Source organism: Pholis gunnellus, assembly GCF_910591455.1.
Source record: "Pholis gunnellus genome assembly, chromosome: 9".
Classification (NCBI taxonomy): domain Eukaryota; kingdom Metazoa; phylum Chordata; class Actinopteri; order Perciformes; family Pholidae; genus Pholis; species Pholis gunnellus.
Window position 1 is genome coordinate 24,031,158 of NC_136535.1, and position 27,833 is coordinate 24,058,990.

The following is a 27,833-nucleotide window of genomic DNA, read 5'->3' on the forward strand; positions in this document are numbered from 1 at the left end:
CTTTGTTGAGAGCACCCGGGGGACAAGTGGCAGGAGCGGGAATTCATTTGCCGCCACGTCAACATGGCAAAAAGAAGTGGCCAAAAAAAAAAAAAAGACGTCTTTGAACAAACTCTGAATGCAGACAACGTGCAGCGAAGCGTGTAACGAGACCGACCGGCCGATAATTCCTCGCAGCAGAGAAGCAGTTGGCAGGACAATTACATCTTATTTCCCCTTTGTCTGTATAACAGAGTCCATGCTGCAGCATCCGCTTCAAGATTAGGATCCAAGACCTTCACACCCACCAGGTCTCCGTTGATCCGGCACCGTGTGACCGTCTGAACTCTCACAGATAAAGGACTCGAGATCTCACACCGTCGGTGCACCTCCACCCAGAGCTGCTTTACCAACAGCACCCCATCCATCAATCAGTCTCAACCTTACGAGCACGGCCCCCCCGCATATAGGTAGTTTCCATAGTAACCGGCTCCTCACACACCACCGCTGTGGGATGTCACCGTGCTGGGAGTGTATAGTCAGACGCAGCATGTGTGTGTAGATCTCAAGAGTGTTGACGCCAATTTAAAAATGTTGAACCAACATGTCTGCGTTTCGGTATAAAAACACACGACGCAGAATGTGACGAAAGTACATCACGAGGCTTGTTCGCCCAAAACGAGCCGCACATTCATACAGGTTCTATCCAGAGCAGCGCTACTGGAAGTGGGTCGGCATTCATAGGCAAAACGGTGCACAAAGATATCAATGCATTTAGAGATTATTCCAATTTCTTAAGTGTGTTAGCAAGAACTCTTTTACTTCCATCTTGCAGACTTCTACAGAAGTGAGCCTGATTACTGGGTGTTTATTTCCTCGCTTCACCCGCCTGTATGATCATCAACACCAAGAAGAAGAAGAAGAGGATTGTCACTTAAAATGCGACACCCTCATTAAAAGTCAAAAGTAAAGTCATGACTGCTGGCGCTAACGGGATTGATGCTACCACAGTAGCATCGCCCTCCTGAGGGAGGTGATGACACGATGATGCTACAAAGTCGCTGAAAACAAGCCAATCCCCGCCGAGACGAGCCGGTCTCCGTGGTGCGGGCTGCCGGGGGCGACAAGTGGTCCTGTCAAGACGGCGGTGACGAGACACCAAAACACAGTAAGTGCTCACCGTCCCATCAGCTGGTAGACCAACGACACCGCTAAGTGGTTTGGGATTTAAAAAAAAAAAAAGCCATTTCAGACTTCTGCTTTACTACGAGTTCATCCAAAATAGAAAAACCAACATCTGCACATTCTAGTTTAAGAGGTTTGCTGTAGGTAACGATGGAGCTCAACATCTGTCAGTTATTTAACACCGGCTCATATCACCATTATAAATAACTGCACTGACAGCGAGTAATGCCTCTGTGACAAGGCCTCATCCATTAAGCTCATATTGGTGGATATTTTTCCAATTATAAGGAGCTCTAGCATTAACTTGACATATGTTCCTTCCAGTCTAGATAATGATGAACCTTAAACCCAAAAGTCGCTGTGTGTTTGTGTGTCTATTTACAGACATCATCTGCCCCACATGAAAACCCTGAATGACTTTCTACTGAGTCACAATGAGTGGGACACGTTTAATAATTAACACGCTAATTAGCTGCAGCTAACCAGAGGTGAACAGCAGAGCTCTGAGCACATTCTTCATCATTCCTCATCCCCTCCAATCAGTCGTGTAACTGTCCATGTCTGCACTTTCCTCTCAAGCACTCAAGACTTTTTCTTTTTGGTAATAGCTAGAGACTAGTTTCTGACAGATTCATGGCACACTGAAGAGGAGATGGAGTGTGGGAAAGTGTGGTTAAGGACGACTGAGCGGCTGATGCACCGTTGGACTACAGAGGCCCGCGGGCTGGCAGGCGCATACATCAAGCTAACACTTAATCGAGAACAAAGTGGAGGAGGGGGGGCGTCGGTTAGTCTGCCGTCACTGAGGTGAGACGGCAAATACGCAACCGGTGATAGTCAGTTTCTTCCACTCCGTCGCCCGCAGCCCGACTCCTCTGTGTGGGTTTTAACATCCGCTCACCACGAGACAGACACACAACCCAGTTATGTCTCACTTGGAAATGAGGCAGGTCCATCTTTTTTTGGGGATGTGTTCCAATTTAATGTTCATTCAACTCTCCCCCCTCCCTCCCTTCCTCCTGCATTCCCGTCATTACCAGAGAGGCGCCCAGGTAACAGACTCCCAGCCATGCTTATCTAATAGATTAGCATAGAGCGGTTTGGGCCGTCTGGCCTAGTTATAAGAAGACAGGTGCGTCTGTGTCTTACATAGACAGTCCCAATCTCACAGACGGGTCAAAGGGGAGGAAAAGGGGGAAGGATGGGGGGGGGGGGGTATATTTAAGGGACGGACAGAATGAGATCAATGACGTACGAGATGAGAATGAAAAGTGGAGCAGACTGAGCGAGGCGAGCAGCGGGGAGGAACCGGCGCTCTCTACGCGATTGGAGCCGCAGGTGTCCAAATTGAATCGTCCACTCAGAGCAGAAACCAATTGCTCAATGAGGTAGTGATTCCTTCCACCGGCGATGTCAGACTTCCTATTACTTCACCCCGTCGAGCTAGTGAGTCCCAGACAGAAAGGCAGGGCTGCCATCAATTTAGTCCCCCTCTCTCTCCGTACATAGAGAGGAGCACTGAAATACTCTCATGCATTATAATCTGCACACCAACTACCACGTCTTCACATTAAATATTTCTCCATGGAACTTGCAATAACATCTATTATGCGTTATCATTTTCACTAACCGTCCAAATCTTGAAATTTGACTTGCGTTCACATAAAACAAAAAAAAAGGTATTTAAAATCTCCACTGGTGTATTCTCGCCCTCCAAGCACCACCGCTGTGTTCTAGAGGGTTTTTATTACCGTTTCACACGTTTCACCGAGTGGTGGGACAGAATATTTCTGTTCAGGGAGTAGTTATGGAACACAAAGTACAATATTAAGGTGAAAAGTCATTAAGGAATGCGGCTGGAACGCAAAAGGTTAAGGGGATAAAGTTTGATCATCTTGAATAACTACAACTTATTTAAATACAAAAAGGAACGTTGACATTTGTAGAGATTACTCCAGCAGAGCGTCACGCCTCCTCCATTTGTCACGGAGGTGCCGAGAAAGAAAGGCTTCTTCAAAAAGGACACGCCGGTGTGCCATCGCGGAAAAGCTCCTCCGGCAAGCGTCCTTCAACCTCGCTCAGCTAGACGCAAGGAGGGAAGGATGCAAGGAGGAAAGGATTCAAGATGGAGCACGGAGATCGATTACGGGGTCACGAGCTTGAGGAGGCACGAAAAATTGGGAAGTGAGAACTGTACTCTTACTGAACGCAAGTCTGACAAACATTCAATGATACTTTAACTTGATGTACGATGAGAGGAGAGGGAGAACAGTGAAGGCTGCATCACTGATGCTCAATAAATGAGCATTGTGAGCGTGATGGACGCTCGCCACCTCTTCTCAGTGAATCCACTGATGCATTTTCACATCAGTCTCATTATTTAACCTCGTTAAGAGAGAATTCTGCCGCCTGTTCCACAGACTCCAACAGTGCACGAGCATTAAACGACAGGATGTTCATTTGGGTCTCGTTTGACTCCTCTTTGCGGGCCACATTGTGTCACATTGAACACACTCGTTCAATGTGACGGGGAACTGAAGGTGAAAGGAAAAAAGAGGCTGTAATTATAATAGTTTCTAAATCATAATAATTTTTATCTTACCTCTAAGAAAAGGAATAATTTGTATAGGATGATTAGTTCCTATGTGGCTGAATAAGGCTGCCTCTCTGCAGGTCTACGTTTTAAGGACTTTAAGACCGTTTGACCAGAGAAATCACTTATCGTCATCTGAAGACCAGAGGCCCTGGAGCTGGGCTGTCACGACAGAGACGTTACCGACTCATTCTGCAGTCTATGGACCACTAATGGCACCACTAGAAGACCTGGCAGTGTGCAGACTTGGCACATTTTTGTTAACCGATTGCTTTTTATTTATCCTTTTCATTTTTTTTTGTCGGAATATTGCTCCTTGAAGGGGGTTCTTGCATTATTATGTTATTTTATTATCATTCCATCAGTGGCTTAAAATGGTCTTTAAATGCAAATAGTGTAATAGTATTTATTTGGGACAATTTAGAGTCTGACAATAGTAGTTATTGTGACGGGCACCATGTTTATTAACGCTGACTAGATGATATGAAGTCCAAAGTAGCCTTCTGCAGGATAAGTGTACATGTTCTAAGCCGTGTCTAATCTCATGCTGCAGCTTGCCTCGTCGCTCGCGGCTCTGAGCTGCAGACGGGCGGTAGGAAGACATTTGCATAGGGCACGTCCTCACCAACAGACTAGTGAGCAAGCTGCCTGGTCAGCGATTACCCGCCCACACATCCCTCCAGAGAGTCGGCTCCAACCATTCCCACGGCAACCTGCCACCACTACCGGGGTGTGTAAACAGAAAGTAAAAGGATTAGTGTTGAGAGGGATGGACGGGAAAAGAGAGACAGCAGAGAGAGGAGATGAAACACAATGAGTGGGAGTCAAAACTTCCTGTTCTCTGCCTGTTATCTACCAGAGGAGTCTGGATCAGATTGTTGCCTTTAGGCCCGACAGGCCACTGTGGCGTCATGAGGCTTCGTTGTGATGAAGACAAAAATATGGCTTTCCAGGAATAGAAAGAGAGATGTCATTGTTTGTCTTTTTTTTTTTACTTCCAGACTAGCAAGTCAGAGGTAGGAACACCGATAGAAATCGTGTCTCAGAGTTTGCTTTCAAGTGTCTCTGGGACTGAGGGGCAAAGGACTAAAAAGGATGAATGCAGGGTATTAAGGGACAATACAGACAGGGGAGGAAGGCAGAAGGATACTCATCTCCTCTGGATTCCCAGGGAGAAAGAAATGGGAGAATAAAAAGAGTCTCAGCAGGAGTGAGGAGGGGAAAAACAAAACGTGAACAGACTACAAGACGGCGAGAAACCAGGAGGGGAGCAAGAAGAGGATCCTCTTTGAGCCGCTATAGGATGATGCACGGAAGCCGGATCTGGGAATTAGAGAGGGCACCGTCATCTCAGATGAATGTTGATGCTTCCATTATTCTCTATTTTACAACGTGGAGGAGTCCTTTATGCGTGACATCATACACTCGTCTCATGTGCATTCCGTCAGAACACGAGAGGCTTCCAAACTGCCGATTTCAGATACGACGAGCCAGGCAGACGTGAATGTGTGAGAGGAGAGAATGTGTGAGAGCATCATCTTTTGGTATCTACAATGAGCAGAAACAGGCGATTGCTGCAGGGTTCAGGCTCATAAGGTTGGCACCATTATCCGTTTTGTAGTGTCTGTTTTCCATCTCCACGCTTCATTAGTCTGGCAAAAAGAGAGACGGCTCAAACTATTCAGCCATCAAATAGCATACGAGTCTATCAACGCACTAACTGCATAGAGATTCTACAGGAAGCCAAGAGGATTAAAAAAAAAAGGATCTAGATCATCTCGTGGTTTCTAGTGGGGCGAGAAGGAGTGACCATGAGTGTTTTTTATTCCTCTAAAAAGACATTGTTATGATTTTATTTGTCACCCGTCTCCCCTAAAAAGGCATCCAGGGGACAGAAGGACAACTAATAGCTATGAGCGATCGTCACAAATCAAAATCGATGCAGCTGAACCACATATCTTTATTCCACGCATTCTTCCTCCTCGCCAAACCCTGCCGCCTAAAATCACCCACAATGCAACTCAAACTGATTGTTTGGTCAAAGTTATACAGTCTGGTTGTGCTCACTTCTTTCCAACTTCACAACCTCACGTATCTTTCGGCATTACCTGAGGCAATTCATGAGCCTCCCTCTGGAGACACAAAAAAAACAACCGTATCCAACTTTCTTCACATAATGCAGTAGTTCTCCACAAGACGAGTAAACAGACTTTAATGTGTCAAAACAGTGGAGTTCCCCTTAAAGCTTCTCACACACATCTAACCAACCCAACATTTCAAACTACGCAAGGCCAGACGCTGAGCTCAGAGGCACACTGGGACATCATCCAGGATTCCTCCTCTGCTGGCTGCTGGCCACACACACACACAAACGGTGTCCGTGCCTCGCTGTCGGCAAATGCCCCCGGGCCGCTTTGTGCCACATCCAGGCTCGAGCGGGGAGGACTGGGGGTGAGGAGGACTGGGGGCTATTTCACAATCCGAGGGGCAGACGTGATGGAGATGAAGAGTCAGAAGGATGACATTTAACAGGAGAGAGCAGCGGGGCGGAGAGGAACATTGCGACACACACACACACACACACACACACACACACACAGAGAGAGAGAGATCTTTATGGCGTCTTCAGGACAGTGGTGAAACAGATGTTCTTATTTCATCAGAGTGATGGATACAGTTTTCTGAGTCTGTTAAAGTTGGAGGACTGTCGGAGAGAATGCTAAAAAGAGACTAGAAATAGTACACAGGCAGGACGTTAAGCCGCTTCCTATTGATAAACAAAGCAGCAGCCCCCTTTCATTGTGGTCTTTTTATAGATCTCTGAAGAAAAGAAAAAAAAAAGAGAGATCTGCAAGTAAAGCCTTCCCAGTCTGGCCTTAACCCTTAAATCCTGAACCAAGACCAATTGGACCTTTGTAGATTTTGGGGCGCACGTTTTGGCTGTTGGCTGTCCCCATTTATTATATATTAAAAGCAGTTGCCTCTGATGGCCCTACACAGTAAAGCTACCATTTCAGACACACAGGATTGTATGAGGGAGTTGGGAGGTTTTTTATAAACTGTCAAAATGACTCAGCTGTCTGACTCAGACTGTTCTTTCCATCTTCAAAACAACCGTACTTTGTCATGCAACTAGAGACACGTACAGCCGGTGACTGAACACACACGTCTTTCTCAGAATTGGGTTTCCCGTTTCTCCTCCTCTCCCCTCTGGTCCTCCTCTGGGTTTTTGTAACTGGAACCCAAAGTTGTTACAGAATTAATCTAAATCTCACCCTAGGCCTGCACAGCCCTGATGAGCACGTCTAAATATAAAAACCTATCTAGAGTTTCGTAGACGAACAAAACATCTCTGCACCGTGAAATATTACCCACCACATCCACCTCTCTGCAGTGGCACTAATGCACACAGCGGTACTGAAACCGGCCCCGGTCTTACTACTTGGAAGAGGATTGTGTAAACTGAGTTACATGCATTCGATGTAATATGAACACATCTTTAAAAGGGTGCATGACAGCCTCGAACGAATGAGAGTGCTACACTTAAACAGGGATTAGGCTGAAAAGGTTCACACGTTTTCTCATCAAAACATATCTGAGCAGAGAACGCAGCGAGGACGTCTTGTGCTGAGGAACACATCCGAGACTCAGCGTTACCATTTACTGTAGAGGAGAAACTTTAAATCCTTCACTTCATACTAAAATACATTTGGCCTCACAATACGACATCATATTGCCATCATTCTTCCTGCCATCAAACAGCCATATGAACAACAACATATCTGCACAAGTTACACAATCACTGTTCAGCAACTTGTCAAATATATTCCATCACTGACTGGGTTTTTCAAACGTGTGTGTGTCAGATTTGTGCCACTTACGATCTAGTCCGTTGACGTAGCGAATAGAAACTTCACAGTGCCCCCACACAGCGCTGACGATGGGATACAGTCTCTTGCCTTTGAGCCCTCTAAAAGCTACTCCCAGATACTGTCCGTCTACCATGAAGCTCAGCGTTCCTTCGTCCATGTCTAGTATTACTGTCAGAGAGTCCGGGAGCACAAACGACTCATCCGGCTCCAGGAAACAGGGGTACGTGGGTGCCGACATGGAGACGGGCCGGTTCTTTCCATCGTGGTAGAGTCTGTTGCGACCCAGGTCCCAGCCCCAGGACTCCGAGTCGGAGCCCACCAGGGCCGTGTAGCCCACCGAGTGTAAAGACGCCTCGGCGGAGGCCACGCCCACGACGGCGTGGGTGCCTCTCTGTCGAGCCGGCCAGTGGATCCTCCACACGTGGAGGCCCCTGGTGTAGCCCACCTTGCCGCGGATACAGTCTGTGCTCTGTGCCACCGGATGCCGGTGAAACGTCAGCTTGTCGTCCTCCTTGACGAAGACGTTGAGCGACCGGTCGTCCGGGTTCCAGGCGTGGCGGAGCTGGGTCTCGGGGCTGGCCGCCGGCATGTCCAGCAGCAAGTCCAGCCTGGGGGGCCGACAGAAATCCGGGCCCCGCAGTTCGCGGCGTACGGGCCGATACGAGGGCTCCCCGCGTACATCCACTGACTTGATGCTGCCAGAGATCTTCTGGCCCATGGCTGGGTGGGTACGAGGGAAGGAGGGACCAGAGGGGAGGGAGATGGATGGACCGAGGGTAGTGATGAGGGGGCGCTAGGTCCTGACGTTACCTCATGGGCGCAACGGGAACACGGTGGGTCCTGGGTGGAAAGCTGCTGTTGGACACGCACGCTGTCTTCAGCCAGGGGGAACCACACTCCTGAAACACAAAACGCACAGAATTATTTTTATGTATGCAATCAAACGCTGAGGATGGCAGAAACAGAGGCATCAACAGCGTCGGCTTCCAGGCAGAGCTGTGGGGAGGACAGGAAATGACAAGGACGGAGAAGTGAAGGATGAACTTCTCTTCACTTCTAGCATTTCAGCAGAAAACCATTTCTTGTCCTCAGTCATCAGTCGGTGTGGAAAAACACATTTAAGTGTCTGTGTGCAGATGCATCCGTTTTTTGTCACTTGATACCTTGACAGTAATTTGAAAAAGGATTTCATCAGGCAACAAATGTAAGCTGGCTCTCTGCTGCACAGTTACACAAGCCGAGGACATTTCAGCATTGTCAATGCTTCGGACCGGTCTCTGCTGGAGTCTGAGCTGAAAGGGTTTTCTGGTGAACCGGGGTGATTTCACCACAAATCAGACCTGCTGGCACCGATGACGAGCATGAAGAAGAACTATAGAGAAATAGACATCTTCTCTCTGATGGTCCCGTTTACTCATGGAGGTCACATAGAGGATCAGGACTAAACTGAGACCGTTTCAGAATCAGTCAAAAGTTCCTCACAGTAACTTTGAACACATACGAGCTTAGTGCCTTTTAAGGAGGTACAAGTTTTATGAGCAACCGTCCAATAATTAAATACTAATGGTGCAAACTTAGTCAGCATCATTTCCTTCTTCCTAGCCAATTAATTCTTCACCAAGCAACCAAATGTGATGCAAACCATAATTTTAGGTCATTATAAGACAATGCAACTTGTACACGCAAGCAAACAGAACGTCTTCAGTTACTTCCAAACGTGTTTCCCTGCATGAGCGAGTCCAGAGAAGCTGTGCTGACATTTCTCCTTCTCCCCTCGCCTATGTGCACTGCTTCAAACGTTTCTCCCTACTCCCCTATAGATTCTCAGAAAAGGCCTCCACATGACTCTTCCAGGGAAAGTACAGAACAGTAACTGGTACTGACCCACAAGGGTAGGCTTTAGTTTCTCACACACACACACACACACACGCACGCAGTGTGCGTCTGCAACCACGTCCAGAGCTCACATGAGACATTGTTTGCCTGCATTTAAAAAAACACAGCTGAGTGGAATCTCAGCTGCCGTATATTCTCAACTGACAGAGAGCCATGCATTCGTTATTGTGGCTTCTGATCGCAACGAAGAGCATATTTTGTGTTTCCAGTATCGGCCTGTATAAATCAAGCCGCCGCCCACCTGAATTCATTATGTCCTACGATGCATTTCCCTCCCCCTTTCCCTGTAGGGCTATGTGGCTTTATATTTATGCATTAGGCCACTGATGCAAGTGTGGTTTCTTTAACAATTTAAAAACGGTATAAGATTAGGAACATTTTCATTACGTCTCAACGGCTCTCAACATGGTTGACGGCTGAGGTGCAAACGGCGCCGGGCTAACAGTGTTTTACCTACGAGTCATCAGCTGTAACCGCCGCTCAGAGCAAGCCGGTGGGTCACGCCAACATGAGCTAACATGAGCTAACATGAGCCAACATGAGCTAGCATCACGCGCAACCGACCCGGCTACGGCAACAAACTGAAGCTCTGATAACACACGGAGGAGGGAGAGCGACTTCATTCTGTGCTCAGGTAGACATTACTCAACTTATACCTTTACGTACACAACACTTGTGTGTGTGTTGCTTTATTAACGCTCTGAATATCAAATGTAGCACCTTTAATATTTTCGATGATGCAACCGCAACACGTCCGTCGTTAATCAGAAGGTTCATTTTTAGGACCAGACCAGCAGATTAACTGCGATCCGTGCATCACTAGTTTCCTTTGTAAAGGAAACGTATGCGTTGTGAATGGAGGTGAAATGAGATCAAGACAGTAAATACAACGTGATAAATGGGCAGCAGCTCGACATACACACTCTTGCTGGGGAACAAAATAATTGGCAGAACATCATCTCATGACCACAACCCATGAAAAGTGACACGTTCTACATTTCCATATGAATTCATTCATCCCATATTTCATCACACAATAATGTTGTCAAAAGATTGTCATCACAGCAGACATCTAGTCAGCTGACATTTTGTGCCGCACGCACAACAAAATCCCATACCGCTCATGCACACATTTTGCTGGCAATTCCTCAAGCATTTACTGTCAGCGGGGGAACGATGAGGCGGTGATTTATGAGAGGAGGAGCGGAGAGAGAAAACATGAGGAAAAGAGGAAGAGCACCCAAGCCTGGACTGCACATACACTTCTAAATCTGGTGGGCTGTCTGTCTGTCTGTCTGTCTGGAAAAGAATAATTTAGTTTATCCAAAGAAAAAGTGGCATTATTATTATTATTATTATTATTATTATTATTATTATTATTATTATTATTATTATTATTATTATTATTATCTGCTCTCGATACTAAGCTAACCTGAGTAGGACCGGTCTTCCAGATTCTACTACTGGCACTCGACATACTGAGCCCGTGAATGAAAGTATAGCAACTCCTGCAGCGATTACGCCTCGACTCGTCCGTCTTTCAGCTCGCTTCAAATCCAAAATGACGACCATATTGTCGCAGTTTTAGTTTCCTGACTCTGCAATGACTCGTCACCCCCCCAAAGAAATAAATAGAATAAACACCACTATGTGCAGTGAGCATCTCCTCTCCTGTACTGAAACGTGATCTCCTTCATGTTGCCTCTGCATTGAATTGTGCACGGCCCGTCACACACACACTTTCAGTTTATAAAAGAAACGTGAAGATGTTAATCCCGTTGTCGTACTGCTCATCATTGTAATAGGTGTTAATGTATGCATGTATTCTATCCCTCGGGGGTTTGCCGGAGGAAAAAGAGGTGTTTTTTTGGCTGATGATCAACTGAACGCTCCGTGTTGATTCTTTTCCTATAAAACCCGGTGAGGCGAACCTATGAGAAGACTTTGCCACAACGCGTCATAATGACAAAAGCCGGTTGAGCCGGTTTGCATAAAATCAAAACCGTTTACGCTTGTAAAGCGAAACCTGAAAATCGAGCCACCTTCGCAGCCTATGAGAGGCTTTCCAGCTGCTTTCTGCTACACACTGGCTGCATCAGCGATTAGGGATTCCAGCCAGAGGCAGTTTGAGAGCAAGACAGACAGAGAGAGAGACAGACAAGTGCTCCTGTCGGCCTCGGTGTGAAAAAAAAGCCTTTGGGGAGTTTTGATGTCGTCCACATGGAGCTGCCGACATCAAAAAGGCACTTCCAGCCGGTGAATACCAAACTTCAAATCAACTTCACCCCAGTGCTCCACTGGCAATACGCTACACCCTCCAGTGCAGAGAGCTGCTGCTGCTGCCACACACACACGATGGTACCTTATTGAACCTTTTATCTACATAAACTTGGTGGAAGAGTCATCTTCTACCCCGATGTGAGCAGTGTCGTTTCCACAATCCACTTAACGCATCGACTCTTTTTTGACAAATTCAGAAACCACCACAAATTAACTAGCTTTTAGTTATTTCGTGCAGCTCTTCTGATGAGATATTTCAAACCGCACATAAAGCTACACAGCTGGGACATGCTGGTCAATAACAAGCTGTTATAACGCAAAGCAAATATTCTAGCACTTTCATCTGCTGGAGAAATTAATACGACGAAGGTATTAATATACGAGGTATTCATTTCTTATGGACGGAAGGCAAAGGAGCAATTTCTGAAATAAACCGCTGTGGAAACCCTACAGTCATTCCGTTATTTCCTTAGAGACTCGGCACAGTTGGTAAGCGGTCTCACTATGAAAAATAAAAAGAAGATGCCCCCCAAAAACAAATAGTGGGAGAGTTCAGCTTCAAACTACCGACTGTGTGCTCACAACAAAGAGACCCGTAGTTCATTTCAGAGATGTTCGGAGGATCAGGACACGAAGTCAAAGTGCTGCTTCAAACCAACAATGAGCAGAGCCATGAAATGCAGAAGCTGGTTTGATCTCTAAAAAGGTGAGTGAAGGGACAGAATAAGAAGAAGGTCCGTTTCCACAGAGAGTCAGACGATAGAGAACTGATGACAGAAGTGAGGCGCACTGAGAGCGGGGGTGAGTGACGGGTGATGGTGGGAGATAAAAAAAAACAACAATGTGCTAGAAAGACGGGATGAGATGTGCCGTCTAACCTCACCGCTCTCCGGATTAAAAAGCGCTGCATTTAGAGGAAGGGATTATCCAGTTCCAAATACAGCGAGGAGCAACCGAGAACAATCTGCTTCCTCTCCTCCACCGCTTTAAAAAAAAGAAAATCCAGCGTTTTATTCTTCCGCTCTGAGGGGCAGCGGAGACACAACCTGACCAGACTCCACAGACTGGTTATCTCAGAGCAGAAAGGGAGGCAGTGGCACGGAGAGGGCCGCTGGTAGCGTGACAGCCATTGTTACACACACACACACACACACACACACACACACACACACACACACACACACACACACAGGGTCTGTTATCCATGCATGTGTGATATAGATTACCATAAAGGCAAACAACCATAGGTGCTAAGATAATGATATATAGATCGTTTTAAAGGTAGCAGGAGGAGTAAAATCCAAAGCATGAATATTAACCCTCCGAACCCTAAAACCCGCGGGCAGGATTGAAAAATATGTTTTCTTTAAACAATCGCCAACACGCCATCGTTTATCACAGCCAGAAGCTGTAGAGGCCGTTATTACAGTCAGATGTTCACCTTTCCGACAATACTTGAACGCCGAACGCTTCCATCAGAGAAAGCAACCAAAACAAAACTTAAAATTGTGATATTTCATAAAAAATTTTATATTTAAATGTCTCATTTAAAATGTCCCAAATTAACCTTTTGCTTCAACCAGACTTTTTCTTTAAACATTGGTAACACTTAGAAATATGTTGGCTATATAGATTCCATTGTTTTCCAATATTTGTCGGATAAATTATCTAGAAAATTCTTTTGTGATTTAAGTCACGGTAACGGTGTTATACTGCACAAAAGACGTGTTCTAGTTCTCTCTACTTCTAGCCGTGGTTGTGCTGCTTCTATAGAGGAGCAGGACTTCTAGAAGACGAGGCCACAGAGAGCAACAACGCCCCCAAAACAGCTCGGTGTTCACAGAGTCAGAGGATGAATTCTGACATGAAGCTACGCAGTATATTTCCTGGTTGGTGCTCTCAGGATTTTGAGACTTTTAGAGGATTCTTTTTTCTTCTACAAGCTCCAAAAAAAAAAAAGAAGAAAAACAACAAACAAGCCGGTAACTACGGTGCACAGCTTAAAAACAAACTGCGTCAACTTTTTAAAAACAAACATACTGCTGATTCGTATTCCGACCGTATAACAGGACTGATTTTAGTTTCACCGGTGAGTGAAAAGGTTTTCAGGTTCTTTTCTTTTTTAGACAACAACAAAGGACTACTAATGACTCCTTTCATCCTGCACAGGATGTACGCACACGCCAGCGGTCAACTGACCGAAGCTTTTCACTGTGTTGAAGAGCAACTTCTAACAGAAGAGGCAACGCGAGGACACACACGGCATTTATATTGCATTGGTCCTCTGAGGTGGACTTAAAGGGCAAGTTCCACATGTTTTTGTCTCCAAGAGGCTAATGGGGAGAATATTTTCTAATTGATCCAGCATTACCTCCTCACCATCGATGTATGGCCAATAAAAGTGATTCATTTCTCAGCTGAGAGGCTCAGATTGTTATTATAAGTGTGACAACATTAAGGAAAGAAACCCTACAGGAGGTGCAGTTTGGTCCAGTTAAAAAAGTGTTGTCCCCGTTAGTCACTTAGAAACAAAGCATTGGGAAACACCCTTTAAGGCCACGCCACACTCTTTTGGGGCTTCACCAGATAATCCTGAGATCAACACGGTGAAACCTTCGGTCGTCAATCGAAAAGAAAAACTTTGATCCGACTGTGAAAACGAGTCCTCCGGCGGCTGACGGATGACGCAAGTCAATAACGTGTCATCACAGCGGTACGAGTCACCCGGCTTTCATCACACCATCTGACATGCCTCAATATTTATATATTGTGCAGTCTGTCTCAGGGAGACAGTCTGGGAGAGTTTTAGTCCGTCAGTGAGATCCAAAGCAGATTAAGAGGCAGAACGAGACACGGCAACTTCATTTACTCTGACCGAAACTATTCTCAGTACGAAGAATTACCCACAGTTTGACATTTCTCCATAAACTAAGAATCAGAGTAAAGCTATGCGGCATATTACTGTTTCCAGGCATCAGTAAGGAGCTCAAAATACAGACCTGTGATAGTACTTATTAAGAGTATTTCATCACTCAGACACACGCCCACTCGGCTCAGGTTATGTCAGTGGAGCGATGAGTCAGAAGTGGACTGGCTCAGTGTAACACCATCCAGAGAGCAGTCAATCATGCGTCACTCACACATGTGACGCGCTACACTGAAGGTTAGCGAGACAGAAGCCCTCGCCACGCTGGGGAACACAGCTCTTCCTTTTCATGAAACAACCAAACCATTTACTAATGTAACAAGCAGACATTAGAGTAGAGCCGTTCTGATACCAGTATCTAGCATTTTAGGCTGAATCAGAGGCATTCCAAACGGGAACAACAAAACGTTTCACTGTGTGCCGGACCCGTACAAACTCGTACTACATAACTACTCTCTCACGCAGCCTATTTATTTCTCTAACAATGCTACGTAGCAACAACAAATCTGTTGAAATCAGCAGGAGGAAAGCTAGTTGACGCTAGCTGTTAGCAGTCCTGCTTGGCTGAGGGCTAGATGACGAGGTTCCATTGAGTTACATTATAGATGCGTTCAAATGTAATCTTGTAAAATGTAGTTTTTAAGTGAGAAACCACAATGTTTTCACAGCAATATGATAGAGGGAACTATCACCTCTTTAACGTCCTAAAACTAGCTCTAAGCAGCTTAAAACACATTAAAACTATTAGATGTGTTTTCATGTAGATGGCCACTATAGAGGAGAACATGTAGAAAGTCTGTAGCCTCGTGTACCTGCTGCTATAACAAGAAAGAAAACTATGAGCTCATCTTTAGAAGCATTCATTCACTGCACGTCTTCAAAGAGTTTAACCTGAGACAACGATGGTAATCATACCACATACGTACCGGGTTAGTAGTACACGGGAACATCTACATTAAAGTAGAAAGCGGAATTAAGAAGCGCTTGTTTTACTATCAAAAACAATAAGTTAAAGGGACATCTCAAACTTTAAATAGTTACACTAAGCGCTAAACTTCTTTTAAAAAACAGACTTCCACTTGAGACGTAGCCTAATAAATAAACAAAGCTGTAGCATATTTCAATCATTCTCAGGTGTTTTTCTGGTACATGCGGACACGAGAACGCTGTAACATGCAGTTATAAAAACTTTTTGAAAACCGTCAGGATGAAGTCCAGCAACAGTCGGGGGGGACCCGAGAAAACAAGTCAGACGGAAAGCAGCACCAGCGAAGAAGAGGTCAAGTGACTTCAGTGGCCCCCCCGAGAGAAGAGGAGAGGCATCTTACCATGAAAGCATTTCCCCGAAAAACAGTGAGGCGGCTCCGTGAAGACACAATCACAGCCGCCAAGAAGAAGAAGAGAGGGGGAACACTCGCTCTGAGGTCCACGACGAGCTCAGTACTCAAGACGAGACAGACTAAAAGAATGTGCGCGTCCGTAAGTTCCTGCTTGTGACGAGAGGATCGGGGAATAGAACAGCCTGGCTCCAGTTCCCAGCTAAAGGCAGGAAAACAGCTGCTGGAGGGAGGGAGGGAGGGAGGGGGAGGGAGGGAGGGGGAGGGAGGGGGAGGGCTTAGAGCGGAGCACGCTCCGCGTTTCCCCGAGCACAAAACCACCCACTCTCCAGAAGAAACGGTGGGAAGGATACCCGGAAAAACACAAGCAGTTCTCCCACGTTGACAGATTATTGTTTACCAAAGCAGACGCTCTTTGGAAGTCTGTTGTTGCATTCAAAACGTTATTTTATGCCGACTACGGTGTTTAGGATGAAGGATTTATACGATTCCACAAGCATGGTGTCAGTTTCACTTATTTAAACTAGTGTCATAGCACAATAGTTCATAATAAGAATAAAAGGAGCGCAATATGAACTTGTTCAAGCTCAAGTGAAGAGATGAAGTTGTTTCTCTTTCACTCCAACAAAGCAGCGAGAGAGCGAGCAGCGTTCAGACAACATGGATTAATGTCTCATTGATTTACAGCCAACAAACTGACGATGTGGACGTTTACTGTGAACAAGCCGAGTCTGGAGGACAACTAAGAGGCTGATTTCTACGTTTACCAGAATCTCATGCGCCACCCGTTTACCTCTAGAGACGACAGACCCGGTGTTCTTCTTCCTCTGACCTTTGTTTAACTAATAGAACTTGGGAAACTGCTTGAATTTAAACTTTGTTTAAGCTTAGTCATTAGTGCTTTGCCTCAGCTTGTCATTTATTGGGGTGGGTTATATAAAGTGGGAATTATATATATATATATATATATATATATATATATATATATATATATATATATATATATATATATATATATATATATATATATATATAAAGTGGGTTGATAAAAGACTGCATTTATCTGTTAGTTTCAATCCGTTATTGGTCCTTTTAAACAACAAACACATTTTACAACACTACAGCTGGTGACAAACATTTTTTTTTAAAATATTTACATTTGCGGATCATTTTTTAATGCAGTGGTCTCACTGGGTTTTGCACATTGTGTTAATGTGGGACTATACACATGAACCTCTCACTGGTGGATGAACTAATGTGAAGAGGCCTCGGGGTGTAACAGACCATGTCAGGTTTATCTGGCGCTTCTTGTTCTAGTTTTGCCGTTAAAACCAAACAATGCGTCCCAACAGGAAGAATTAATCTCGTCCTTTTGATATCGGTACGATGAGCTCAGTTATGGCTCCCCCCCCCACCCCCCACCCCCCACCCACCATCTTCTCTCTTCCTCCCTCCTTGGCTCCGACACCATCCCCCCCCTGCTCTCCACCTATGTATCCATGCTGCTCTTCATCTCATCTTTCTCCCCCTGGGAGACAAGGAAGCCTCTCTCTCCCCCTCCCCCCCATCAGCAAATGCACAACAGCATTCCTCCCTGCCTGCTGAAAAAAAGAGTTTTCTGCTGAATTATGCGATTATTAAAGCAACGTAGCTTCAAATTAACTCATGCAAGAAAACCACACTGGTGCTTGTGCTGACATTCATAACAGATTCAACTCCTCCCACCCACGCTGAAGGCTGCTGCTGCTGTTTGCCGCAGGACTGCTCTGTGTTGACGTAGTGTTTGCGCGTCGATACGAGCGTGACCTGGAGCAGGGTCACGGAGAGTGGGCCTGAACTGCACCGACGGGCGGCCATGAGCGTGTGCTGGTTTTCGCGGTCATTTAGGGGCACAAATCATTACGAGAAGGCGGGAAAACATATTTTAGTTGTTATCGTCGAAGCTCATTGCAGGGACGGACTACGGTTTGGGAAATTGGTCAAAGAATGAGTTCATAGAAACAAACAAAGATGGGAAAGAGTTGCTGTTTAACAATATAGAGTTCAAGATACAGCACATTACTGTTTCACCCTCTGAACTCAAGCAGTTTGGTTCTCTCGGCTACAAGTACAGACAACTGGAACATGTCTTTTGTGCATTATAACAGTTACCATGCCGTAAATCATAAAGAAGAAAAGGAATCTACAGCATATATCCATATTTCCAAGTGCCCACTTGTGTTAACAATGTAGGAAAAAAGAGGCTTTATGAGGCGTATTCATTGAACTATTTACATTTTTACAACCTATCCCGTCTCCTCTCTGCGTTCAGTCAAAGCTTCAAAGGATTGTCGTCACATGACTGTTGGTCTCAGCAGAGTCGATCGTGGCGCTGAGGAGCTCAGATTATTCACAGAATCTGGTCGAAGCAAAGCGGTAATTCAAGGCGAGATTTTAAGAAACATGATGAAATGTCACAATTTTAAGCGTAGTTTTGATTGCTTTTTCCAACAGACGCGTCACACACACACACACGCACGCGCACACAGAGTTTTGGCGATTGTCGAAAACATGCTTTTCAATCCCTCCTTGGGGATCAGAGGGTTAATGATTGTAATAAAAACTATATAAACTGCACTACGATTCTCCTGTCTGTCATAAAGCAGATGGACGACTGCACAATGTGCAGATGGAAGAGTCGAGCAGACCAGTCAATAAAAGACCCATTTGTCCAAATGACTTCCTGCTCCTCAGACCAAAGGATGAGGATGAGCTGCCGCCGTCGGCCGTCTCCGCGTCTCCGCGTCTCCCAGGAGAAGAATTTGTTGGCAACCACGTGTTGGAAGTAGCAGCAAGCCAAAGCTAACCCTCTCCGGGAGTCCCGCGCCTTCATGTGTCCACAAACGCAGCACCGCCATCCAAACACCAGAGACATAAAGGTAAACCTGATGTCTCACACAAATATTTTCATGGCAGGTGTGATCAGCAGGTAAACTAAGCACATTCTTTCACATCGCAAGACCCAAAATACACAAGTTGGAGCTTGTTGATGTATACGTTCCCATACGGCGGGGCTTCGTTGCTTCGGCACTTTCACCGACGCCACACATTCTGTGGGCGCTCTGCGTTTGTGTGGATTTTCTCCGACTTACTCTGGTTTCCTCCCACAGTCCCAACGACAAGAAGGGGAGTCGAGTACGCAACTCTAAACTGCTGACGTGCGTCTCCGTGTTTGTTTGGCGGTCGGGAGATGATGCTGCAGCATCTGTTGACCCTCAACGGGACGCAGCAGGTAAAAGAGTATGGATGGATATGAGTCATGGTGGCGGCCATATTGTAATCTAAACTATGTGGAGGCGTTTAACTGAGAAAAAAAATAAATAAAGATGTGAATGCAGGGGGAGAGATTCATCATCATTTCACAGCCTGAACAGATATTATCCAACGCTCATCTGCATGAACAGGCTTTGCTGGGTGTAAAAGCACTGGTGTGCCACACACACACACACACACACACACACACACACACACACACACACGCTTAATTTGGGCCAAATTAAATTATTAAAGAGTTTATTACAGTATCACAGCATTTGATTTATGGATAGCTGTAAAGACAATTTCAACAAATATAACAAAAAGGTTTTTGAAGAAGATTACCAAGCCTAGCTTTAACTAGTGTCAGACTGACAGTTTTCTCCAAACCTTTTTAAACAGCTTCTGCAAGGGAACCGTAGACTGATGGTCTCATAAGAAGGAGTACTGGACTACAATGGATCGGGCTTCTGTTGTTTCGTGGGGGCCGTTGTGTTGGTCATGTGACACATGAGCCAGTCTCACTCAGCATTGAAGTATAAAGACTCACTTAAAAACATCTTTGTCTGGACGTATGTGAGCAAAACTCAAGCTAGCTGCTGGTTTCTGTAGATCCGGATGCTTTAACTAAACCTTTATTAAAGATCTGATGCTGTAGCTTTAAGACGCTGTAATGTAATTCTGAAGTGTACTGCAGCAACATAAGGCCTTCACAGGATGAAACCTGAGCCTAAACTCTCCAGGCCTGCACTACATATGGGCTGCTGCAATATTTAGCAGCAGCTCTTGGATCAGTTTCCCCTCGTGCCTCCAGGTAAGCCCAAACCGGTCCGATCAGGTTTCCACAGCTGGGTGATGGAGGTGGATCTGTCACCAGTGGGACGCTTTGACATTTTCAAACAGAGACATGTCACTCGACAGTTACTGAAGACGTGATCAGATCCTTTACTCGTGTAAAAGTAGCTACACATTAATAAACGACGTCCATTTAAAAAAAAAAAAGAAGACCAGACAGTAACCAGCAACTAAAGGACCAGCCAACACAATGCATCCCTATTCAGCTCTGGGGTTTGAACAGACGGAGGAGCGGTGCTGAAGCTCGTAGTGAAGGCGATGAGCAGACTCACCTCTTAATCCATCAGACTGAGGAAGTCTAGAGAACAGAGCATCTCCACTGAGCCAACGGGGGGCACAGGCACCGATATCAAGCGCCTTAGTTCCTGTTGAGAAAAGACAAAAACGTTCGATTAGCAAAGAAACATGAGAAGGTGTGTTTGCACATCACATCTGAAGGGTGGTGTTTTGATAAACCAAAATAGCACACGTTTAAAATGTGGGGTCACTGCATATTGGCTCTTTTACAGCGGCCTAGATAGAAGGTAAGGGAGCTCACGGCACTTCTTAATGAGCGCAAACACGACGGTGCGATTAGAGGCAATGGTCTGAAACAAGGTTCTGCATTATATACACACACACGTTAAGTGCTGGTGGATGCTCTCCTGAGTAAACCTGTGCTGGTTTGAGTCCAGTTCAGATTCAGGCCAAGATGAAGCAAAGGAAGAGGAATAAAGGGGAGGAGGAAGAAGAGAGGGAGACTGCTCTTTTGAATATTCATGAGCCTGTGCATTCTTAAAGCTCATCAAATTTTAAGACCACTCCTCTTCTAACATTAAAGGGACGGCGTCCCCCCGTCAGTCATTGGTAGTTAAAGTCAGCGATCAAACCAAAGGAATACCAACAGATCCAAGAAGTAGAATAAATACAGGTGTTAGTACTTCCTACGGTTATGACTGAGGGTTCTTCACGTAAAAGATGCAAATCAAAAAGCAGCCCAGAGAGCCGCTCTGCTGCAGCATTACTCGCTGTGCTCAACAGCTACTCTACTCATAAGCTCCTCTGGTAGTGAGAGCACTCACTCTTTACGAGTGGCGCTTCAGTGGAGCAGCTATTCTGTCTGCAGATTCTTCCAGTGTTGGCCGGTCAAACCGGGGTCCACCTGAAGAGATTCAGAGGAAATCGGCAAATTTATATGCATTTAAGAAAAAAAAATGTAAATCATAGACTTTGAAGGCGTAAATGAGAAACGATGTTTTTAATATTTATGATCAATAGAAAGACGATGTTTTTAATATTTATGATCAATAGAAAGCTGGTTTCCTGTGTGCATGCAAATATAGTGAGTGAGACATCGTCACTGCCTCTTCTTCTACTACACAAACACAACTCTGCAAAAGGGCGTTCTGTTGATAAGTAGGACCTGAAACGAGATGAAGGAGGGAGCGCTGATGGTGCAGAGGAGGTTGTGATCATTGATTAAATGAAGCACAGAGCACCAGAGACCCTGTAAAGACATTAAGGTGTGGAGTTCATTAGGAAACTCTACCTATTAAAACAAAAAAAAACAGATTAAACTACTGGTAAAAACTTGAAGAACCGTGGATCAATGAGCAAAAAAGTAAACCAACACCATCTTATTTAAGACATTTGTCAATAATCCAGATCCACTCTGGTCAAACACCACTAGCCTGATTCATGTTCCAGCATACACTCATTTAGCTTAATTTAAAGTTACTACAAGGACCTGGAAGGAGAGACTACTGGTCTCTGCTGGCGTCTGAGCTGAGGGGGATTCTGGGGAACCTGCACGAGTTCACCAGCATCGCACTACCTTTGTTCAAAGCGTCCTCATCGGCTGCATGGTTCTTCCACAAAAAAGAACGGTTTTATTATTTTATTCTGCTCCAGTGCAGGCATGTTCAACACTGTAATTTCAATTATTTGACAAGTTGAATTAGTGCACAGGTATTCATTAACATCTGTTCTTCTGACATTTTATCATCAGTGCACAGTGACTGATTTAAATGAGCTCACAAACACTTGGGAGTGCAATTTAACATGCACAAGAGGAAAAGAAGAGGCCAGCTGACAGACGATGGGGGGGGGGGGGATTATGTAGAACTGCAGCTTCTAATGACTTGACAGTTTAAATGGTGGTTAGAGGGAAGAGGGGAACGATTTATCAGTAGGAGACTTCAGCCCTCAATGGTTTCTGCCTCACCCTCCTCCTTCTCCTTCCAGTCTCGTGCGTTTCAACCCGAAAACATTCTCAAGCGACCAGACGCGTCTATTGTCTGAGTCACAGTCGTATACGGGCCTGGGCTGAACTAGCAGCCATCAGAGAGAGAGAGCCTATTAAATCATGGAATAAAGACGCAGAGACACGGCGGTGTGAAGACGGAGCACCTTGTTAGGAGCTCGAGGGTGCTTCATCATCGCCTCCTTGTTACGCTGAAGAAACTATAAATAAATAGATAAATCCCCAAAATACTTTACACACACCGAGCACAGTCACACCTCGGCCTGGAGATTGTTAGAATTGTGAACCCAAAGCCTCCCAGAATATGAAGCGCTGCCCTTTGTTCAACTGACAGCTAGTAAATAAGATTCACTTCCATCACTACTGAAAAACACATTTACTGGTTTCTTCTTCTTTGATCGGTTTCCCTCCTCACAACTTTTGGACTGCGGTGACTACGAAGAGTCCAACTTTTCATTAGAAAAAACAGTCAACAGCTCCCTTTATTCTCTGAGAGGGAATAATAGAAACGACCGGGGATGTCCAGATTCAAGTTTTTATCAACTATAATTTGCAGCAAGGCTCCAAACTAACTTCCTGGAACCGCAGAGAAAACTAATTTCAACCGTGCTGAAGTCCGTGTAAACCGTCACAAATACTAAACGTGATCGTTCTGCAGGAAATTGTATTTAAAATACTTTACATTTAAATTACATTTTTTCTCCAATATCCATTTTATCATATCTCCTTCAAACAACTGTATTCATTATGCACATTAGGACTTATAATTTACCTTCACCCGGCGCTCATTTGTTACTAAGCAGCACTTGAACGCATCATAATCAATTCAACCTCTGTTAAGGTTCAACTGTGTTGCCGGCAGATTACTCAGAGCTGCACACATAGGAATCAATTATAAAAAATAAGTTTCTGATTACGTTTGTTGCTCCAAAGTTTTTAGGGATGATTCTCCACGGCTTATTTTGGACAACTTGAGAGCTTTTTAAAACTTCCGCACTACTTTTATGGTGAAGAAGCCTCCTCTTTGCTTCCCCTCTCTCCTCCCTGCTAACACACAGACCATGAGCTCTTTTTTTTATAAATAGGACAAAGTTTCAAGGAGCACCGGTATCGTTTATAAAAATGGTCCAAAATAATCCACGCACATGTCCACAGCTTGTCCCGTCTTTGCCGTCTCTTTCCTTCACATTATTTCCTCGACTAAAGCGGCCAATGAAGCGGCACATTTTGACAGTGCGACTGGCCGTGCTCAAACGCGACCCGACACGCTCTCCATGTAGGCCACGGGGTGGTTCCGATGACATGGAGCTTAACTGAAAAGGCACGTTAGCGGATCAAAAGTGCCGCGTCACTCTCGTCGGTCAAATTAGCTCGATGTGCGATTGCTGAGCTCGTGGCCTCATTTACCCCCCCCCTGAAAAAAGCAGTCATGAGCGACAGTCAGACGCCGTGTGCATCAACACCGTCGGCTTGCTGCGCTCAAGCACTTAACAGGGTTCTATTTAAAAATGATAAACAGTATGTGGAAAAAGATGGAGGGGGAAGGAAACAGACACGGGTGTGAATAGAGTGTCTGTTCCGTTCCTGCGTGGCTTTGATCGAACCTCCTGCTTTCCTTAAACGCCCCAGAAACACTCGGCCTCAGAAGAAAGATAATGTTTCTCCCCTGACCCAATGAGAACTGTGCAACAGTTGGTTCAGTGCACCATGGCGTAACTTATCTGAAATACTTGGTATTCGATGGTGCAATACATCTCTGCAAGGCACACGTTGGACATTTGCTCATTTCGTGGTATCTTTTGCTGAAAACGGAACACACGACCTACATAATGTTAAAGTATTCGTGCACAAACGTAGAGGAACAGGAAGGATGACGAGCGTTCTTCAGATGGAACCCACCGCTGTGAACAAAGATCCTGACATCTTGCAGAAAAAGAAAGCCGTTGTACGTCAGTGGAGCACATCCATGAGCACACAGGACAACTCAATTATTCATGCCAGTGTAGTGTTGCAAAACAATGGCTAGTTTCAAGGACTAGTTGGAAATAGAGGCAAGTGTGTGTGTGTGTGTGCATTAGCACAGGATGCTGCCATGAAACCATTCTTCATTTAAAAAGGAGTGGGAAGCCTTTCCCAGCTCCTCCTGAGAGGAAACACATCACTGGTTTAAACAAAAAGTCAACATCCTATTCAAAGAGGTTAACAATTAGTTTCCCGACTACACTCAAGCACCATATAATATGACGACATCTTGTTAGTTAGTTTCTGGCGTGAAACTTTAATAAATGCAGATGTTTTCACAGCAATATAAAATAGATGTTAGAACACTAGGTCTAATGAACCTATAATGCAAAAATTAAAACCATTAATGCCATTAACCAAAGCAAGTATTTAAATACAAATACAACCATTTACTACTGCAGGTAACGATAGTGATGCCATACAGAGTTTGATCATAACAGGATAATCAAAGCCAGTAGTTTAACCAAGATTGCATTTGAAACATTTTGGAACTTTTTGTATGGCTGCTCAACAAAGACCATTTGTTTACATACAACAATAATAAACATGCGTTGATACGAGCATCGATGAGAGTACTAGTGTTGCCCGTCCCTACCGTACACACCTACACCTGGAAAACAAAATGCTTCACTATTTATCATAAAGCAAAGCATTGCACTCATGGCTTATGAACCCACTCCTCCTCCTCCTCCTCCTCCTCCTCCTCCTCCTCCTCCTCCTCCTCCTCCTCCTCCTCCTCCTCCTCCTCCTCCTCCTCCTCCTCCTCCTCCTCCTCCTCCTCCTCCTCCTCCTCCTCCTCCTCCTCCTCCTCCTCCTCCTCCTCCTCCTCCTCCTCCTCCTCCTCCTCCTCCTCCTCCTCCTCCTCCTCCTCCTCCTCCTCCTCCTCCTCCTCCTCCTCCTCCTCCTCCTCCTCCTCCTCCTCCTCCTCCTCCTCCTCCTCCTCCTCCTCCTCCTCCTCCTCCTCCTCCTCCTCCTCCTCCTCCTCCTCCTCCTCCTCCTCCTCCTCCTCCTCCTCCTCCTCCTCCTCAGTCTCTGCTTCATCCATTTCACCTCACTGACCGCGAGCAGCCATGTAGGACCAGCATCAGACCACTGAGCTAAAGGTCACCTGAGGCGAGAGGATTCACAGAAGGTGTGTGGATGTGGACTCTGCCCTCACAATGACCTTGTGGTCTGGGCACACTGTTTTGCATGCCAGGAAACAAAAAGAACGCAGGATGTCTGCTTTAAAACAGTCGAGAGGAAACTTCCTGCTTCCAGGTCAGAATTAAACCTTCTCGTTAACACTACGTTGAATGTAAAGATGTGATTATGTACAGAACATCAGGTTCTCCATGTACAAATAAATAAACAAATAGGAAGAAGTGGTGCTTTGATTTAAAATACACACTTTAAGTTGTCACTGAAGGTGTTTTTTTGAGCAGGTATTTAGAATGAAGACCTCACATTTCATGAGTTTAGAGAAAGAAGTCCAAAAGACTTGTTCAGGCGGTCACATTGTTCCTACACCGATACAAATGAAGACCTGTAAAAACGTTCACAAGCCGTCATAACTGACGTGCTGAATGTCTTTATTCATCTGAAGAGTCAATGACATCACACGGTTTTCATTGTCAGCATCAGAACCGTGTCTCTTGTGCTTGTAAGAGCTTGAGATCGTGGCTTCAGTAACGAGAAGCTTTGTAAACCTTAACGTATTACCGGAGAGAGAGAGAGTTTATTAAGGCCATCGCTACAGTAACGCCCCTCTAATCCACAGCCATTAATCACTCCACTATTCTACCCTCCTCCTCCGTCTGCATGTCTCCTTATATGCCATTTGACTCTCACCAAGGAAACATCCACACTACTACACGTTCGCTTTAAAAAAAACGCATAACTTTTGCTACATTTATGCCTAGCGTCCACAATACTCCTGCGTTTTAGAACCCCTAAAAACAGACGTTTGAAGCAGTTTCAGTTTGAATATCGCGGGTCGTGTTTTAGTCTGGACGAGGAGAAACTGACGTCCACGTTTGCTTCTTGATTGAGCATCAAAGTCCCGCCCTGATTCTTTACGCCCCCATCACGTGAAAAGCATCAGGCTCGTCTACCAGAAGGTTATTTCAACATGGATAACAAACACCAGTGGCTTCATTAGAAAACCATCACATTGGCATCTTAAAATCACTGCTAGGTAGTTTGTTTTCTACACCAACCCTCCTTTTTACACAGCATTCTGCTGATGGGGTTGGAAATGCTAGTATCATCTCCTGCTATGTTGCGCACATTACTACAAGGTGAACAGAACCACCGTCGGGAGTAGTTTCCATTCACAGGAGTTAGCGGCTCAATGCGGCACATAATGCAGCGCTTCGGCGTACCAGTATAGAAACGTGTGGGCGGAAGCTTCTTCCAGGAGGAGCGCTTTAAACCACATCCTCCTCAGATGTGAAAGATAAACAGCCATAGTAACTTATATCCTCACCCCCCCCTCCCTCTCCCCTCTCTTCATCTCTCTCCGTGGGGAGGAACATCCGTCATCTGCCTGAAGAGCAGGATGAGAATCCAATCTTCAGCACGCATCGCTCACCCAGCAGCGACAGGCAACCCTGGCTGACACGAGCAGTAAACTACTCTGTTATAATCACGCACACCGAGCCTAAAGGAGGACACCGATGAGTGGAGTTTATTTTTAAAAGAGGATAAACTCATGTCCTATTTAACACAGACCGTCTGAAGCCAGTGCTCTACAAAGATGAGACCTCCAGTTGTGAAGAGTGAAGTCAACGCTGAATTGTCTTAAATCCTGCATTCTCTCTAATGTCCAGCAGGGGGCGACTCCTCTGGTTGTATAGAAGTCTATGAGAAAATGACTACTTCTCTCTTGATTTATTACCTCAGTAAACATTGTAAACATGAGTTTATGGTCTCAATCTCTGGTTTCAAGTCTTCTTCAATACAGCATGAGGTTCATTTAGTAAATTACAGTCCATTTAGAGTCAAACAGACCATAAAGCGTCACTCCTCCGCTGTCCAAATACGGTCACTTCCGTCTGTTCATTGGTTGCAAAAAAGCCAAGATGGCGACGGCCAAAACACTGAACTCGAGGCTTCAAAACGTCAGTCCACGAACCCAATGGGTGACTGACTATATCCAGTTATTACAGACAGCCTATGGTTTCATGTCCTATTTAATACTGAAGTCAGAAGCCAGTGGCAATGTCCCACAATCACAGATTAGACATGTCAGAAATAACGCTGCCGTCTTCAAATCAACTTTATCAGGACAATGGAAACAACAGATGGAAACAGCAAAACAGAGCAACACTATGCAGCATTTACCTCAGACACCAAAGTGCAGCTGCGGCTC

The 27,833-nt window shown here is 45.3% G+C and overlaps 1 protein-coding gene across 2 annotated transcripts in view; it reads right to left on the reverse strand.

Annotated features, from left to right (window-relative positions):
* The window catches only part of LOC306700839 (SPRY domain-containing SOCS box protein 4-like), a 34,696-nt gene that overhangs the window by 3,523 nt on the left and 3,340 nt on the right, over positions 1–27,833 (reverse strand). The window contains exons 2-3 of one of the 2 annotated variants that reach the window (XM_079165964.1): positions 20,490–20,582; positions 7,639–8,528 (exon numbers count right to left, since the gene is read on the reverse strand). In XM_079165964.1, the coding sequence (XP_079022090.1) occupies positions 7,639–8,347 (709 nt within the window). In that variant the 5' untranslated portion in view covers positions 8,348–8,528; positions 20,490–20,582. Of the gene's footprint in view, positions 1–7,638; positions 8,529–16,059; positions 16,105–20,489; positions 20,583–27,833 lie in introns of those variants that run through there. The other variant, XM_079165965.1, reaches the window with a different exon arrangement.